At 52.3% G+C, this 16,050-nt stretch overlaps 1 protein-coding gene across 1 annotated transcript; it reads right to left on the reverse strand.

Annotated features, from left to right (window-relative positions):
* Nucleotides 1–254: 254 nt before the first annotated feature.
* Nucleotides 255–7,893, reverse strand: MS4A10 (membrane spanning 4-domains A10). The gene is made up of 6 exons (XM_086383093.1): nt 7,288–7,893; nt 6,679–6,798; nt 5,359–5,415; nt 3,304–3,432; nt 1,956–2,066; nt 255–789 (listed from the first exon to the last, which is right to left on the reverse strand). The coding sequence occupies exons 1-6, from the start codon at nt 7,483–7,485 to the stop codon at nt 667–669; spliced, it is 738 nt and encodes a 245-aa protein (XP_086239219.1). The 5' UTR covers nt 7,486–7,893; the 3' UTR covers nt 255–666.
* Between the last annotated feature and the right edge of the window lie 8,157 nt (nt 7,894–16,050).

A 16,050-nucleotide genomic window follows, 5' to 3' on the forward strand; every position in this document is an offset into this window, starting at 1 on the left:
CTTGTCTCTGATCTCAGGGCTTTCCAGCTGATCATCTCACCCGCCCGCCACCTTACGGTACAGATGGAGACACTGAAGCTGGGGTGGGGAGAGGGAGGGGCAGGGAGACACATTGACTGTTTGGTGGGAAGAGCTGGTCAGTTTCTGTCTGACTCAATGCCTCTGCTGCCGCCCACCCCTCCCCCACCCCCCACTCCCACCCCCCGGAATCCAGGGATTCAGATGCCCAAGTTCTTGCAGAGACCTCTCGGTAGGATGAGTTGAGGGAAGACGGTGCCTCCCTGGGTTCTCAGGGACCTTCTCTGGCTCCACCCTCAGCCCCATGTGGACAGGCTCCTGGTGCACCCATCACTGACTGGAGGAAACAGACTGATGAAGAGTGTGCCGGGGGCTGCTGGCCCAGAAGTCCACTCTTGGGGTTTACCAGGTGGGTGGGCAGTTCGTGGCTGTGCTCTGGTCCAGCAGAAATGTTACAGCAGGTGAGGGCCTGGAGATTCCTTCTGGGCTGAGGGGCTGGACTGGGTCCTTGACTTGGCTACCAGCATGGGGCAGACATTTCTAGCAATGAGAGTGTTTGCCCCTTCCTGGTAACTGCCCCTTGGAACCAGTTCATATTAGTCAGGGAGATGGGGTGAATTTGGACAGTGTGGGGATCCCAGAGCCTCTTCACCTCCTCTCCTGCTCGTCCTGCTGGTCACCTTGAGTGACGTCCTCGTAGGATGGTGGAGGCATCATCGACTGTTCCTTGAGCTCCAATGGTGAGTCGGGGACAAGAGGCAGGTCATCCTCCTGCCAAAGAGAGAAGCTGCTGTCCCTGATGCTCCAATATGAGGAGCATGTGGTGATCAACAAAGCCCTTCCCGATGGCTCATTTGTTGGAGCCTCAAGTTCCCATGAAGGTGGGGAAACTGACGCAAACAAGGCCCCTTCTAGCTCTCTGATGCCTTAACAAGAAGACTTCCTGCCAGACAGCCAGGCGGTGACTGAGACAATTTACTTGGTGTGAGTAAAACTCAAATGTAAAGTCATGTCAGTGCTATGTAAAAACTCAGAACATCATGACCCTAACATGAAAACAATTGAAGTGTTAACCTTGCAGAATTTCAGGGAATTTAGACCATATATTTCCTTTTTTTTTTTTTTACAGTGTTCTACAGTTAAGATTATAGTGTGAACTTTTTTTTCCCTTCAAAGAAATGAGTCTAGGATATCACTTCTGGGGTGGGGAGAGACTAGTCTTTTATTTCTAGATCTTTTTGGTCTCAGCCTGCCGTTCTGCCAGCTTCACAAGTACTCGAGGGCTTGGATCTGGGTGAAACATGCCTCAGACTGAGTCCTGGATTTCCTTACAGGTGTTTGACCTTGGAAAGTGACGTGGCCTTTCTAAGTTTTGGTTTATTTATCTGTAGAATGCGAGGAAGGTCAGTGCCCACTTCAAAGGGCAGTTGACAAGATTATGTTAAACAAGTCGTGTTTCTCTCACATGCTTAACAGAGAGGGCACTTGGTATCCCCGAAGTGCTCAGTCCCTGTGATCCCCCCTTTGCTGGCTCCCACCACAGCCACACCCCACAACATACTATGGCTCCACTAGCCTTCCCTGGCAGGTCTCTGAGCCATTGCCCCTGCTGTTCTGTCTACTACGGGTCCCTCTCCCATCCCACCTGCAGGTCCAGATCCCGCCCGTCTCCACGGATCTCCCTCATAAGCTCTCCAAGGGCTTGAGAGCTGGGAGCACTGTGGCCTGCTGGTCTGAGCATCCGTGGCCTTTCCTCCCCGGTGGCCCCCATTTTTCACCTTGAATTGGTGCCCTCCCCCGTTCCGTGCCTTGTCTACCCTACTAGACTGTGGGCTGCCTCTGTGTGTGGCCCAGCTTACTGGGCAACACCCCTCTGCCTGATGCTCCCCTCTCTTTGCCCTCTGTAGCCTCGTTCCCCATCTCCTGGAGGCCCTCACCTCTGCAGACAGGCGGGCATCCCTGTATGCCACGAAAGCCATGAGCCCTGGCAGGAAGACCTCCACACAGGTGACACAGAGCAGAGCCAGCACTAGCCTCTGGATGTGGACCTGTGAGGGAAAGAGGGGAGGGAGAGGCAGGTGAGCCTCCGCTGGGTGTCGGCACCCATCATCTGGGCACGGGCAGCGGTCAGACCTGCCAGCAAGGACAGTGGGATTTCAGCTCCCAGGTGTGCCCAGTAGGCAGGGTGTGGCTCTGCTCTATGCCCAGTACCAGGCACCCATGGATCCTTGGTGCATAGTGTTTGAGGACTGGGGTTTTCTCATGGGCCCCTGGTAGAATGGCAGGTGGTCTTCAGCATCGTCTCATCCAATCCCACTTAGATGGGGATATCTAAGCTCAGGGAGAAGCAGCATCACTTACAGCAGGGGAGGGGAAGAACTGGATTGAGGATCACCATACAGCTGGGATATCTCTTGGGGCCATGAGCATCTGGTAGGGAATGTGTGCGTGTGTGTGTCTGTGCACACGTGTCCACGTGTGTGCTTAACCTGTGTGAGCATGGTGGAGGGCGATAAGGAATAGTGAACCACCATGGTCAGAACACTTGGAAACTGACCTTGAGGACAGCAGCCACCCACATGGAACAGCTGGCCCACCTTCTGCTTCAGGAGTGCGTGCGTGCGTGCTAAGTTGCTTCAATCGTGTCTGACTCTTTGCAACCCCGTGGACTGTAGCCCACCAGGCTCCTCTGTCCATGGGATTCTCCAGGCAAGAATACTGCGATGGGTCATCATGCCCTCCTCCTGGTTCAGGGGAGGCTGTGGCTAAAAGAGCACTGAGCTTGAAGTCTAGACCCCGCTGAGTCCTCACTGCCCCCCTGCCTTGCTGTGTGATCTTGATCCACTAGTTTAGCTTCTCTGGACCTCAGTGTTCACTTCCACAAAATGGGGGTAACAAAGTGAACTCGGCCAGCTCTGCAAGGCTGCTGTGAGGTTCACAGTTATTGGGGTCACTGGGGCTACGCTATTTATAGAGCCTTGAACAAGGAATCAGCAGTCCTAGATTATGGTCCTGACTTTGCTGCCAACTTGCTACTTGACCTCAGGCAGGCCCCTCTTCCTCTCTGGGCTTCAGTTTCCTCAGTGATTAAAATGGGAGCCATGAGTCCAGGCCCTGTCCAGCTCCTTGATGCCGACCAGCAAGAAGGCCAATATCATCTCTGTACCTTGGGGTGAGGGGATGGGCTGGCCACCCATGCTGGGCTCCAGATGAGGTTTTCTGAGAGCTAGAAACTTCCTCTGAGCCAAGCCCAAGTCAGAGGACCCTTGGGGGCCGGGCACTCACAGTATCATTGGGGTACGGTTTCCAGATGGGGAACTCAAACGGAGTCTCCAGAAAGAGGTCCTTGGCAATGACAAAGAGGCCAGCCAGCACACAGAGGAAGCTGATGGAGTTTGCTACCAGGCACATCTTCTATAAGCAAAGAAGAAATAACAATCATTGTCCAAAGGCTACAGACGGGATATAAGTCCTCTTCCCTGGCCAGTCAGTAGCTCACCCTGGGATCTCAGGAAAACGCTGCCCATCTCTGGGCCCGAGGCTCCTCACACCACCATGGCTTTCTGAGCCAGCCGACCACCAAGGAGGCCCCTACCAGCCCTCATCTTCTATGGTGGTGTCCCCAAGCTCTGGGTTCTAATGCCTGATGATCTGAGGTAGAGCTGACATAGTCATAGCAATAAAGTGTGCGATAAATGTAATGTTTCTGAATCATTGCAAAACCTCCCCGCCCCGCCCCCAGTCTGTGGAAAAAAGGATTGGGGACCACTGTTCTATTGGATGGGATCACGAGAGGCAAAGGACTGCCGCTGGGTCCCTAGGTTTTGTAACAAAGAAGGGTGTTCCCACCACCATCTCCCTCTCAAAGCTGTCTCCAGTCATCTTGGCATCAGATATGCCAACTGATGATGCTTGCAATGCCGGAGACCTGGGTTCTATCCCTGGGTTGGGAAGATCCCCTAGAAAAGGGAACAGCTACCTTCTCCAGTATTCTGGCCCGGAGAATTCCTTGGACTGTATAGTCCACGGGGTCACCAAGAATTGGACATGACATGTCCAATGATCGACTTTCACTTTCACTTTCTCAGGCATCCAAATGCCCCCCTCCTCCACAGGAAAGGACAGGACGAGTCCCAAAGGTCCCCTATCCTCTGTCATCTAGGTCTGCCTCCTCCCCCACCCACCATGGCCCCTGAAATGCCTCTGTTCATCCTTATCTTGGGTTAATTGTGCATTATTCCATGAGCCTCTTGCCAAGTGCAAACTCCTGTAACAGGGAAAGAGTATGAACATAAGGCTCCTCCAAGCCCTTGTGCTAGAATGGACTTCTCTGCAGTAGGTATTTCCCTAGGCTCAGGTGTAGGAAGTGGGGATGCTTTTGGTTCTGCAAGGGGCCCAGCCCAGGAGGAAGAGCCAGGGCTTTGCCAAGCATCTCCTGCCTCTGCTCTAGGTAAATGGCACTATACCCTTCTGATGTGATCCCTGAGAGGGCAGAGGGCAGCCACCGCCCAGCCCAGGCTGGGGGGCCATGAGTGTGGACCCAGCCAGGGCTTGAGGGTAGAGGGTGGGCTGAGGCCATGACACAGGATTGGTGGGATGGTCCTTCCATCCCCTATCAACCTCCATCCACCCAGGCTTATGAGGGTGCCCACTCTGCTTCCCTCAGCCACCCCAGGCTAGAAAGATGCTCAGACACCTGCTGCCCAAGCTTAGTGCATCGGAGAGGGAGACAGGAGGTCTAAGGAGCTGTGGGGACACAGAAGCCAGCCATGGCAGATCAGGGAAGACTACCTGGAAGAGGAGACATGTAAGCTGACCCTTGAAGAATGATCAGAAGGAAAGTCAAAGCCAGGAGAGAATGCCCAGTGGGGAGAGGGTAAGGCACTCTGGCAGAAAATAGCGCAGAGCAGGCAAGAAACAGTTGTGTCTGGCTGGGCCTTAGAGGTGAGAGGTTGGTGGACTCCCAGCTGTGACCTGGCCTTCGGGACTCACAGACTTGCTGACATGGGAGGTAAGCTGAGGGCACAGGGGAGCCAAGGGGTGATTGCCAGAATAGTCACCCAGGCTGCTGGGTGAACAGGCTGGCTGACACCTCCAGGCCTGGCCTGATGGGACGGTGGCCAGAGCTGGGGTGGAGGAAGGGCAGCAGGTGGAGAAAACGGCAGGGAGTCGGGGTGAGAGACAGACCTCCGCGACAGGGGCTTTTCTGCTTGGACCCTCTGTACCCACTTCTGGCAAATCCTGGCGAACTGCCTCTGGAATCCCTACTACACACGATGCCCTTTGTGACATTAGCCCAGCCTTGGAATGGGAGAGAATAGTCTTAACCCTCCAACTTACCAGATAATTTTTCTGAAACGACTCCATTGTTATTGCCAAGATCCCGGAAATGAGGAACTGTGGAACAGATTTGAAACAGTCTTAAGGGAGAGGCTGGGGTTCCTTGAAACCCACAAATTCCCTTCCCACTATGATCTTAAAAAAAGACAACCTGTAGGGGCTGGTGGGATAGGGAACATCATTCCTCCAACAAGGGGAGCTCACCTGCCCCCACATGGTCCATCCCAGGCCCACTCCAGCCAGGCTACTCTTCTCTCCTGCTTTCCTAGTGTAGCAGCCCAGACCACCCCTCTGCAAGCAACTGAACTATGGCTTCCACTCCAAGCCTCGCTCCCTTCCTGGATCCTACAGTTTGGAGGATATTAGCTCTTGGTTCCAGGGTCTCTGGTATTTTTCTGAGATTATTCTTTCATATGTGTGCTGAGTGCCTACTATGCACCCATCACTGGGAGCACAGGGATGGGTAGACACTCATGTAGGGACAGTAGTTTCTCTGCTGTGCACAGAAAGCTCAGGTGGGAGCTGTGGGGTCAGAGGACTGAAGTGGCAGCAGGCGAGGGGCCAGGACACGTGTCTAGGAGGGTGTCTGGGAGCTGGTACTAGGTGTGGAAGCAGGACTCCACTGGACCCGGGATGGAAGAGGATGCCTGGGGATTCTCCAGGGAAGCTGTGGGCAGTGGTTTCCTCTCTCCTCCCACCCTGGCCAACAGCCTTGTGCCCTGCAGACTGGCCCTGACAGAGACTCTGGGCACCAGGGATGTGTGGCCAGATCCAACGGCCTCCGAGGAAGCCTGGGGAAGGTGCAGCTGCCCCAGCTCACATTCACCCTCCTATGTGCTGGATAAACTTGGTAATTAGAGGAGGGTGCCAAGATCTTCCCTGGTGACTCAGCATTAAAGCATCCACCTGCAATGCAGGAGACCTGGGTTCAATCCCTGGGTCACGAAGACCCCTTGGAGGAGGAAATGGCAACCCACTCCAGTATTCTTGCCTGGAGAATCCCATGGACAGAGGAGCCTGGCAGACTACAGTCCACGGGATAGCAAAGAGTCAGACATGACTGAAGCAACTCAGCAAGCATGCACACTGAGAGCCTGGGGGCTGCTCTCTTGGGCTGCAGGCCCGCAGGAGCCCCTGGGAAGAAGCTGCTTCCAGTGTGACTGAGAGAGTGGACGTGGAGCGTGGAGGCTGTGCAGGGTCCGAGGCGGCCTCGCTGCTATTCATTCACTGCCCCCAACCCTGCACCCCCTCCCAAAAGCCAGGTCCTCTGGGCCTGCCTGTGCATCCCCAAAGCCGGCCCATATTTTGACATCTACTCACAGAGGCAGCCCCCCAGAATGGATACCAACACTTCTGGACCACCAGGTGAAGGTTCTGGACAGCAGCCACCAGGTAACCTCCAATGAACAAGTACACCAGAGCGATGACCACATGGACGGCCTGGGCGAGACAGGGGCAGGGGACAGAGAGCCGCTGTCAGGGAACTGGCCCCAGTGGAGGTCGTTGAGCTCCTGGACCAGCGAGCTGCACAGAGCTCACTTCCTGCCTTCTAAGGATCCTGGTGGGCCTGCAAGGAAGGACCGCTTCTCGGGAAGGCAGGTGGGAGTCACGTACCTGTCCTACCACCTGTGGCCATGGCAGTGTCTCTGGGGGCTAAGGTGTGGGGGATGGGAAAGAGAGGGGAAGGAGAAGAAGTTTCTTCTACTGAGGCTTCTATGAGCCACACTGAGCCAGTGTCGTGTGGATGTAGACTGCCTCTCCCATCCCTCCGTGGAATTTTAAATCTTAGAATGAAGGTTAAGCACTGTCTCAATCCCCCTCCATCCTCAGGTCTCCTTGCATTACCACCCCCACCCCAGCACCATGTGCCCCCTCTACTCCATTCCCTCCCCCCACCCCAGCACTGCATTGCAGGAAATGGACACTCACGCCCAGCTCCTTGAGAACGCGGCTACTCTTCCTGGGCTTCTCCTGGTGCCAGTTTGGAGGTGGGAGGTCAGGCTGGGTCACCTTCTGAGGTAGATCTGTCAGGCCAGGCGGGGTAGGGCTGAGGGCCTTCTCTGATGGGTGTCCTTCAGCTTCCGACCTGGCAGTAACTGTGGATGCTCCATTGGCTGCTGCTGCCATGACTCCAGCCGAGGACCTGGCTGCTGGCCAAGGAGAAAGGCTAGGTCAAAACTGTCTAATTTCTTGGGCTTGTGCCTGGGTGCCTGTCCCGTCTGCCCTCTGGATCAGGACTTTCCAGAACAGCAGCTGGCCTGAACTTGCTTTGACCTGGAATCCACTGGGTCCAGGAATGGGGAGAAGCTGACTCACAGCCTCTGCCCCTTCTAGGGCAGAAAGACGAGGACCAGACACACTTCCCCATCATTGCAAGACAGATTGACCCCCACCCAAACTGGATTACTGCAGTTTGGCCAAGAGCCCAGGGTGCAGGAGGCTTGGGCAAGTGGGGATATCTTTGTAACCAGACCCCCCCATCCATTGGCTTCAGTTCAGTTCAGTTCAGTTGCTCAGTCATGTCCAACTCTTTGTGACCCCATGGACTGCAGCACGCCAGGCTTCCCTGTCCTTCACCAACTCCTGGAGCTTACTCAAACTCATGACCATCTAGTTGGTGATGCCATCCAACCATCTCATCTTCTGTCGTCCCCTTTTCCTCCTGCCTTCAATCTTTCCCAGCATCTGGGTCTTTCCCAATGAGTTGGCTCTTTGCATCAGGTGGTCAGAGTATTGGAGTTTCAGCTTCAGCATCAGTCCTTCCAATGAATATTCAGGACTGATTTCCTTTAGGATAGACTGTTTTGATCTCCTTGCAGTCCATGGGACTCTCAAGAATCTTAAGCATAAGTTCTTCGGTGCTCAGCTTTCTTTATAGTCCAACTCTCACATCCATACATGACTACTGGAAAAACCATAGCTTTGACTAGATGGACCTTTGTTAGCAAAGTAATGCCTCTGCTTTTTAATATGCTATCTAGATTGGTCATAACTTTTCTTCCAAGGAGCAAGCGTCTTTTAATTTCCATTGGATTAGGATGAGCCAAAACAAGGCAGATGGGAACCAAATAATTGTCCTACCACCTGAGGTGATGGTGGTGGCTCTTGCGTGTGGGGCATTAGGGAATGGAAGGGAAGGAAATTTCTGCTGAGGGCTTACAAGGAGCCAGCAGGGAGCCAGGAAGCCATTTAGCAATGACAATAAATCAACATTTACTAGAGTTTTTTCTGTTGCAAGCACCAGGATGAGCATTTTATATACATTACCTGATTGTATCCTCATCTCAACCCTATGGGTTGTTCCTCCTTCCATTTTGCAGATAGGGCTCAGAGAGGTTAAGTTGCCTGACGAAGGTCACACAGCCAGTGAATGACTGGACTCAGAGCTCGGCAGACTGGCTCCAGAGCTTGGGGGCCTCCATCTTTTACGCACAGTTGTCTTAATGAATAAAAATGGACGCTCTGGATGTTTTAACAGGCATGAGAAAGGGGTTAGGGGAAAACTTTGCAGGAGGCTGAAAGTGCCACTTGCTGAGGGGCTGGATGACTCTACTGTGGGGCAATAGAGGGCCTGGGGGCTTCCTCGTGACTCAGTGAGAAACGAGTTGGTGGGGGGAGCTGGGTTTGGGTTGTTCCCATTCTTTCTAGTTAAAAAATAAGGGGGGGAGGTCACATTCCTCTTGTTATTAATTCTGTGTGAATTCAGGAGATCCTGCTTGGGCATCCACATTTTGCTGTTTTCGTATCAAGGAGGTAGGGATGCAGGAAGAGGGAAAGAAGCTGGGAGGCTCAAGTAGCCCAGGTGACTAGATCCTGGACTTCAAGTCCTTCAGAGCCAAAGGGCCGGATGGGGCCCCAGGGTTGGTGAGCACCGGCTCCATGTAGGCACCATGCGGGAAGGCATTTTTGCATGCTGACCTCCCTCGATTCTCAGGAAGCTGATTAACTCTATTCCATAGAAAAGGAAGGAGGTTTAGAGAGGTCAAGTGCTTTGGCCAAAGTCACACAAGCAAGGAAGTGCCTGGGATTAGGACTGTGTGTATTGGTCCGACTCCAGCACTCTGTGCCCAGGCTGCTGGGATGTGTGAGCAGTATCTCCACCGGCCTGTGGTGACAACCCCTGGTTTAGTGGGGATGGTTGAGGAGGCTGAGCCCCACTCCTGGCTGGGCTCCAGAAGCAGAGCCCAGAGACATGTGGTGGCATGACTCTGTTCTGGGACCTGGGCCAGCTCTGCAAGGGAATCCACCCCTAGATAAGTCCCCAGAGCCCCTCTGGCACAGTGAGCTGGACCCAGGGGTGTGGTTGGTGGCAGAGGCCAGTATCATCATCCACTGACTGTAACCAGATTTCTCCCCTGGACCTGGACACACAGAACCTAGACCTGAGCCTCGGCACCACTGGGAAGCACAAGAGAAGGAAGACTTCTTGGTGGAGGCATCTTGGATGAGACAGGTTGTCCAGGGAAATAGTGAGTGTCCCATCACTGGAAGGGTGCTTCTACTTGGCTTTCATTTTTTGGGAATCCAGAGTAACCTTTCTCAAAGTATGTTCCATGGAACACTGGTCCTAATGGATCAGTAGCAAAAGGGTTCCATGATGAAATAAGTTTGGGAAATCCTGGATATCTATCTTCATTCTCCTCTTTAGCATGTTAAAGGCTCTGAGAATTCCTGCAATGGAATAACTTTACTGTAATATTTAGGGCATTTCCCAAACTTAAAAGGCCATGATAAATGAATTTTTTTTCTCACAGTCCAATGATTTTACACACTTGGTACTCTGTGGGGAATATTTATGGGCAAGTGGCCCTAAACTTATAAACTTTAAATTCTGGTCTTCTTTGTGGCTCAGATGGTAAAGAATCTACATGCAATGTGGGAGAACCAGGTTCGATCCCTGGAGAAGGAAATGGCCACCCAATCCACTATTTTTGTCTGGAGAATTCCATGGACAGAGGAGCCTGGTAGGTTATAGTCCACAGGGTTGCAAAGAGTTGGACGTGACTGAGTGACTAACACTTACACTTGCCCTCTTTTTGATTTTCTCATGTGCATATCATGGTGGAGGCAGGGATTGGACTGTGGTCTCTAGGGTCACTTCCAACTCAGTAATTTTTTCATGAGGCCGAAGGAACTTTAAACAGCAGGAGGGGAGAGAGGTGCAAAGGGCAGGTGTAGATAACCAAAGTCTCTTGTCTGTGAAGCTGAGATCCTGCTCTCTAAGAAGGATGTGGACTCTGGGTCCTCAGGAGAGAGGTGCCCTGTTGTCCTGTCCACTGCACTGCCAGAACCTGGCATAGGCTGCTCTGGGGTGGAGGTGGCTGGGAGGGGAGATGGCTGGAGACTGTCGTGGGAAGTGGGAGGGACATATTTAGCCTTGGCCCCTCTCCAGTCCCCTCAGCCGGCTTAGGACTCCCAGGTCCAGCCAGCCTGACACCCCAGGGAACCAACCAGGGCCCAAATGTATCTCCTTTGTACCTTCAGCTCCCAGGGGCAGGGCAGGCAAGGACAGTGGGAGGCAGGACCCTCCAGCACCACCGTCTTCCCGAAGAATGGTCCAGATCATGCTGCTGCTGCTGCTAAGTCGCTTCAGTCATGTCCAACTGTGTGCAACCCCAAAGACAGGAGCCCACCAGGCTCCCCTGTCCCTGGGATTCTCCAGGCAAGAATACTGGAGTGAGTTGCCATTTCCTTCTCCAATGCATGAAAGTGAAAAGTGAAAGTGAAGTCGCTCAGTCGTGTCCAACTCTTAGCGACCCCATGGACTGCAGCCTACCAGGTTTCTCCGTCCATGGGATTTTCCAGGCAAGAGTACTGGAGTGGGTTGCCATTGCCTTCTCCAGGTCCAGATCATGAGCGCTAGACAAACCTGGGCCGGATCCTGGCTCTGTTCCCATGAACTTTGACCTTGGGCAGGTCAAATGAGATGATAACATTTCAACATCTTAGGTTCCTCACCTGTAATGTAAGGAGAGCTGGTGCCTAACCTGGGGGTGGGGGTGGGGTGGGGCTGTGAGGGCTAAGCAGGGTAACATGTGTAACTTGAAGGGCCTGACGCTGGCCAGCATCACCTCTGCCTACTGTGTGCCTAGAATACTGCCATCGGGCTCCACTTTGTCCTGACTGGTTCTCTGTTAAGATCTGAGACACCCTGGTCTCATCATCAGGAGGGGTGATCGTGGCGGGAGACAGCATGAGAGCTCTGGGCTCTGCGGGTTGGGGAGTAGGATATGGGGAGGGCAGGAGAGCACCACGGATATAGAGCTAGTGCTCGGAGATTTATCTCCAGCTCAACAACACAGGGACCCAGGCAGCAGTGAGTAAGATCTGGCCATGGGAGCCTGTGATCAAGCAGGCAGTGAAAACCTATACTGTGGAGGCCTAGGCAACAAGGCAAGCTTCTTAGGGTGTGTGTGTGTGTGTGTGTGTGTGTTTGCATGCATGCTAAGCAGAGACAAGCAGGGTTGAGAGACACAGCAGAGACACACCATGTGACCGAGGGGATGATGAGAGGGCCAGGGACACTTACAGAGGATTAGGGTTCAGTGAATGCCAGTTAGAAATTGGCCACAAATTCACCAAAGCCAGCCTCCCTCCAGGGCATCAGAACAAGGTGCTGGTGCAAAGGGGTTCACTGTCAGGAGTCAGGATCCCTGCAGGAGACAGAAGCCTCTACTCTGAGATGGAGTCACACCTGGATTCCAGCTCTGGCCCTGAGGGGTCCTGGGCACCTCCCTTCCCTCTCTGGGGCTCTGTGTCCTCAGCATTGTCTCTGTGTGTGAGTTTCTGGGATTGGAATGGAAACGACCAAGTCTCCTCCCAGTTCCTGTGGTCTGTGACTGGCAGCAGGATGCAGCTTCGGGTGGTAAATTCCTCCCCGGGGAGAGATCCTGTTGGTTCTCCCTCCTTCCCAGATGCTCTTTACTGGGATGGGGATGCCCATTTCCAGCTGCCATAATTGTTGATTGCTAATAGCATATTGAAAAGCAGAGATATTACTTTGCCAACAAAGGTCTGTCTAGTCAAGGCTATGGTTTTTCCAGTGGTCATGTATGGATGTGAGAGTTGGACTGTGAAGAAAGCTGAGTGCCGAAGAATTGATGCTTTTGAACTGTGGTGTTGGATAAGACTCTTGAGAGTCCCTTGGACTGCAAGGAGATCCAACCAGTCCATCCTAAAGGAGATCAGTCCTGGGTGTTCATTGGAAGGACTGATGCTGAAGCTGAAACTCCAATATTTTGGGCACCTCATGCAAAGAGTTGACTCATTGGAAAAGACCCTGATGCTGGGAGGGATTGGGGGCAGGAGAAGAAGGGGACGACAGAGGATGAGATGGCTGGATGGCATCACCAACTCGATGGACGTGAGTCTGAGTGAACTCCGGGAGTTGGTGATAGACAGGGAGGCCTGGCGTGCTGTGATTCATGGGGTCGCAAAGAGTCGGACAAGACTGAGTGACTGAACTGAACTGAAGGGCTCACAGCTGCCCCCTTTAAATTTTAAGGTTAAGTGACACTCCAGGGACTTCTAAAACCACTTCTAAAAACCACTGGTGGTCCAGCGGTTTAGAATCCACCTTGTAATGCAGGGGATGCAGGTTCGGTCCTTGGTTGGGGAACTAGGTTCCTACATATTTTGGAGCAACTAAGGCTGCATGTCTGGAGTCCATGTGCCCTAACTACTGAGCTCATCTACCACAACTATAAAGTCCACGCACCACAGTGAACAATCCCGTATGACATGACGAACACCCAACACAGTCAAAAAAGTAAATACAGATATACATATGCATACACACACACACACACACACACACATGTATAGGGGCTTCCCAAGTGGTTCAGTAGTAAAGAACCTGCCTGCCAATGCAGGAGACACAAGAGACTCGGGTTTGATTCCTGGGTCAGGAAGATCCCCTGGAGGAAGAAATGGCAACCTCCTCTCCAGTGTTCTTGCCTGGAGAATCCCATGGACAGAGCTTTAGTACATGGGGCCGCAAACAGTCAGACACAACTGAGCCAGTAGACAACAACAACAATTATATATGTATATAATATTAAGAATCTTTTATATATAATCTTTATATATATATATAAAATATTCTTAATCACACACACAAAGACATTCCCTCCCCCAGCCCTGCAGCCAGACTGGCTGGCATGGGGTAGAAAAGGCCTACCCCCTGGCCTGATGGTGAGACCCAGTCTGTGCTTCTGAATCGACACCAGCGGGATCCGCTGAAACCACCTCTGTCCTTGGCTTATTTCCCCTGCCCTGTCCTTCTCCCCCTGCTCTTCTCCTGAGATTCATTTCAGTTCAGTTCAGTCGCTTAGTCATGTCCAACTCTTTGCGACCCCATGGACTGCAGCACGCCAGGCCTCCCTGTCCATCACCAACCCCTGGAGTTTTCTTGAACTCCTGAGACTACTCCCTCATAAGCCAGTTATGCCAAATCCTCGTCTCAGGCTCCACTTGTAGATAACCTGATGGGAGACCCTCTTTCCTTGTTTACACTGTGGGGTCCACTTACCTGGCCCGGGACCTCTGCTCTGAGCTCCAGCCAGGTTGTGCCCTCTGGATCTGCCTCAGTCCCACGGAGACAGCGCCAGAAGATCGGAACATCTTTACAACGTTAGACTTTGGATATTTTCTGTCCTGGCCCCACCTCCTGCTTCATGGCCCAGATGAGCTGTCAAGTCCTTCCCATCCCCCAGACCCACGCAAGTGAAGCTCTTAGCAACTTCCACATGTCTTTCCTTATAGTTGCAAATTTCCTTTGGAAAGTAAAATGTTGACAATTGTGCAGGTCAGAAGACTTTTTTAAAAGTCTTTTTAAAAAGTATTTATTAATTAATTTGGCTGCCCTGGGTCTTAGTTGCAATATGGGGAATCTAGTTGCAGCATGTGGGATCTAGTTCTCTGACCAGGGATGGAACCCAGGGACCCTGCATTGGGAGTGTGGAGTCTTAGTCACTGGACAACCAGAGACATCCCTAAAAGACTTTTTAATTCTGGAAAATTTCAATAATTCACAAAGTAGAGAGAATGGCCCTGTCAATTCCCATGACAATTGTCAGCTCTCTGAATCTTCTTTCTCTATTCCCACTCCTTCCCAGTGGTAAACAAAGCTCAGATATCCTTCCGTTTTATTTGGAAATATTTTTGGCATGTGTGCGTGCTAAATCACACAGAGAAGTGATGCAGAGCCAAGTGGCCACCCTGGATCATTGAGTCACTTCAGTCATGTCTGACTCTTTGTGACCCCAAGGACAGTTGCCCTTTAGGCTTCTCTGTCCATGAGAATTCTCCAGGGAAGAATACTGGAATGGGTTGCCATTTCCTCCACCAGGGGCTCTCCCTGACCCAGGGACTGAATCTCCATCTCTTGCATTGCAGGCAGATTCTTTACCACTGAGCCACTGGGAAGCCTCAAACATTTTAGTATTTAAAATATAGTGAAAGTCACTCAGTTGTGTCCAACTCTTTGCGATCCCATGGACTGTATAGTCCATGCAATTCTCCAGGCCAGAATACTGGAGCGGGTACCTGTTACCTTCTCCAGGGGATCTTCCCAATCCAGGGATCGAATCCAGGTCTCCCACATTACAGGCGGATTCTTTACCAGCTGAGCCACTGGGGAAGCCCATTTAAAAGATAAGTACTCTAAAAATAAGTATGACCACATGTCACAACTGAAAAGTTAAAACCGGTGAAGACCTGCTGCTGCAAGGGGCCTGTTTCTGGGCGATGCGCTTGCCCTGCAGCCGTGCAGAGCTCTGTGCTAGGTTAGATGGCAGCCCTCTTGGAGGAAAAGTTCAACACCGGAAGGCAGGAAAACCTCTTTTTCTCCCAGTTCTTGCTACTTACTGCATATTGAATATCTACTCAGTGTTCAAAGTTCTCTGACTGTCTCATCAACATCTTGTGACCTTTGATTTGCTTGACTCAGGATCCAGACACATAAGTTGCATTAGGCTGGAGGGTGGAGCTGTCTCACTCTGCCTGGCACCCCGTCCGCATGCTGCCCCAGCTTGGTGGCCGCATTCTGGGAGGTGAGCAGACTCTTGACCAGGTGGTTGTGGTGAAGGAGGTACGGGCGGGCTTTGACCGTCCTCAGCTCCCTTCTTTTAGTGTCAGTTGCTTCAGTCACGTCTGACTCTTTGTGACCCCATGGACTGTAGCCCTCTGGGCTTCTCTGTCCGTGGGATTTCCCAGGCAAGAATACTGATACTGGAGTGGGTTGCCACTTCCTTCTCCAGGCGATCTTCCCAACCCAGGGATAGAACCTGGGTCTCCTGTATTGCAGCAGATTCTTTACCGTCTGAACCACCAGGGAAGCCTTAGTTGACCACTCTCACCTCCCACCCTAGGCTCCTCTTTTTCCCTCTGGCTTCTCTCTCTGTGCTGTTAATGCCAGGTGGGAGTGGGGGTGGGGGCAGAGAAGTGATGCAGAGCCAAGTGGCACCCTGGATAGTCACCTACACTACACTTGCTGACTTCAGAGCTGACTCTGGGCCCCAGACTGCCTGAGTTCAAATCTCTCTTCTGTTACCGAGTCCAATATCTCTCTGCTCACTGTGACAGGCCAATGAATCTGAGAAATGAGGGGTTGAGGCAAGGAAGAAACTTTACTCAGAAAGCCAACAGTCTGAGAAGATGGTAGGCTAACTCACCTAGCTAGATAGTAGGTAG

The sequence above is a fragment of the Bos grunniens genome, chromosome 29 (genome assembly GCF_055505025.1).
Source record: "Bos grunniens cultivar Pamir isolate PY7600 chromosome 29, Bosgru_T2T1.0, whole genome shotgun sequence".
Classification (NCBI taxonomy): domain Eukaryota; kingdom Metazoa; phylum Chordata; class Mammalia; order Artiodactyla; family Bovidae; genus Bos; species Bos grunniens.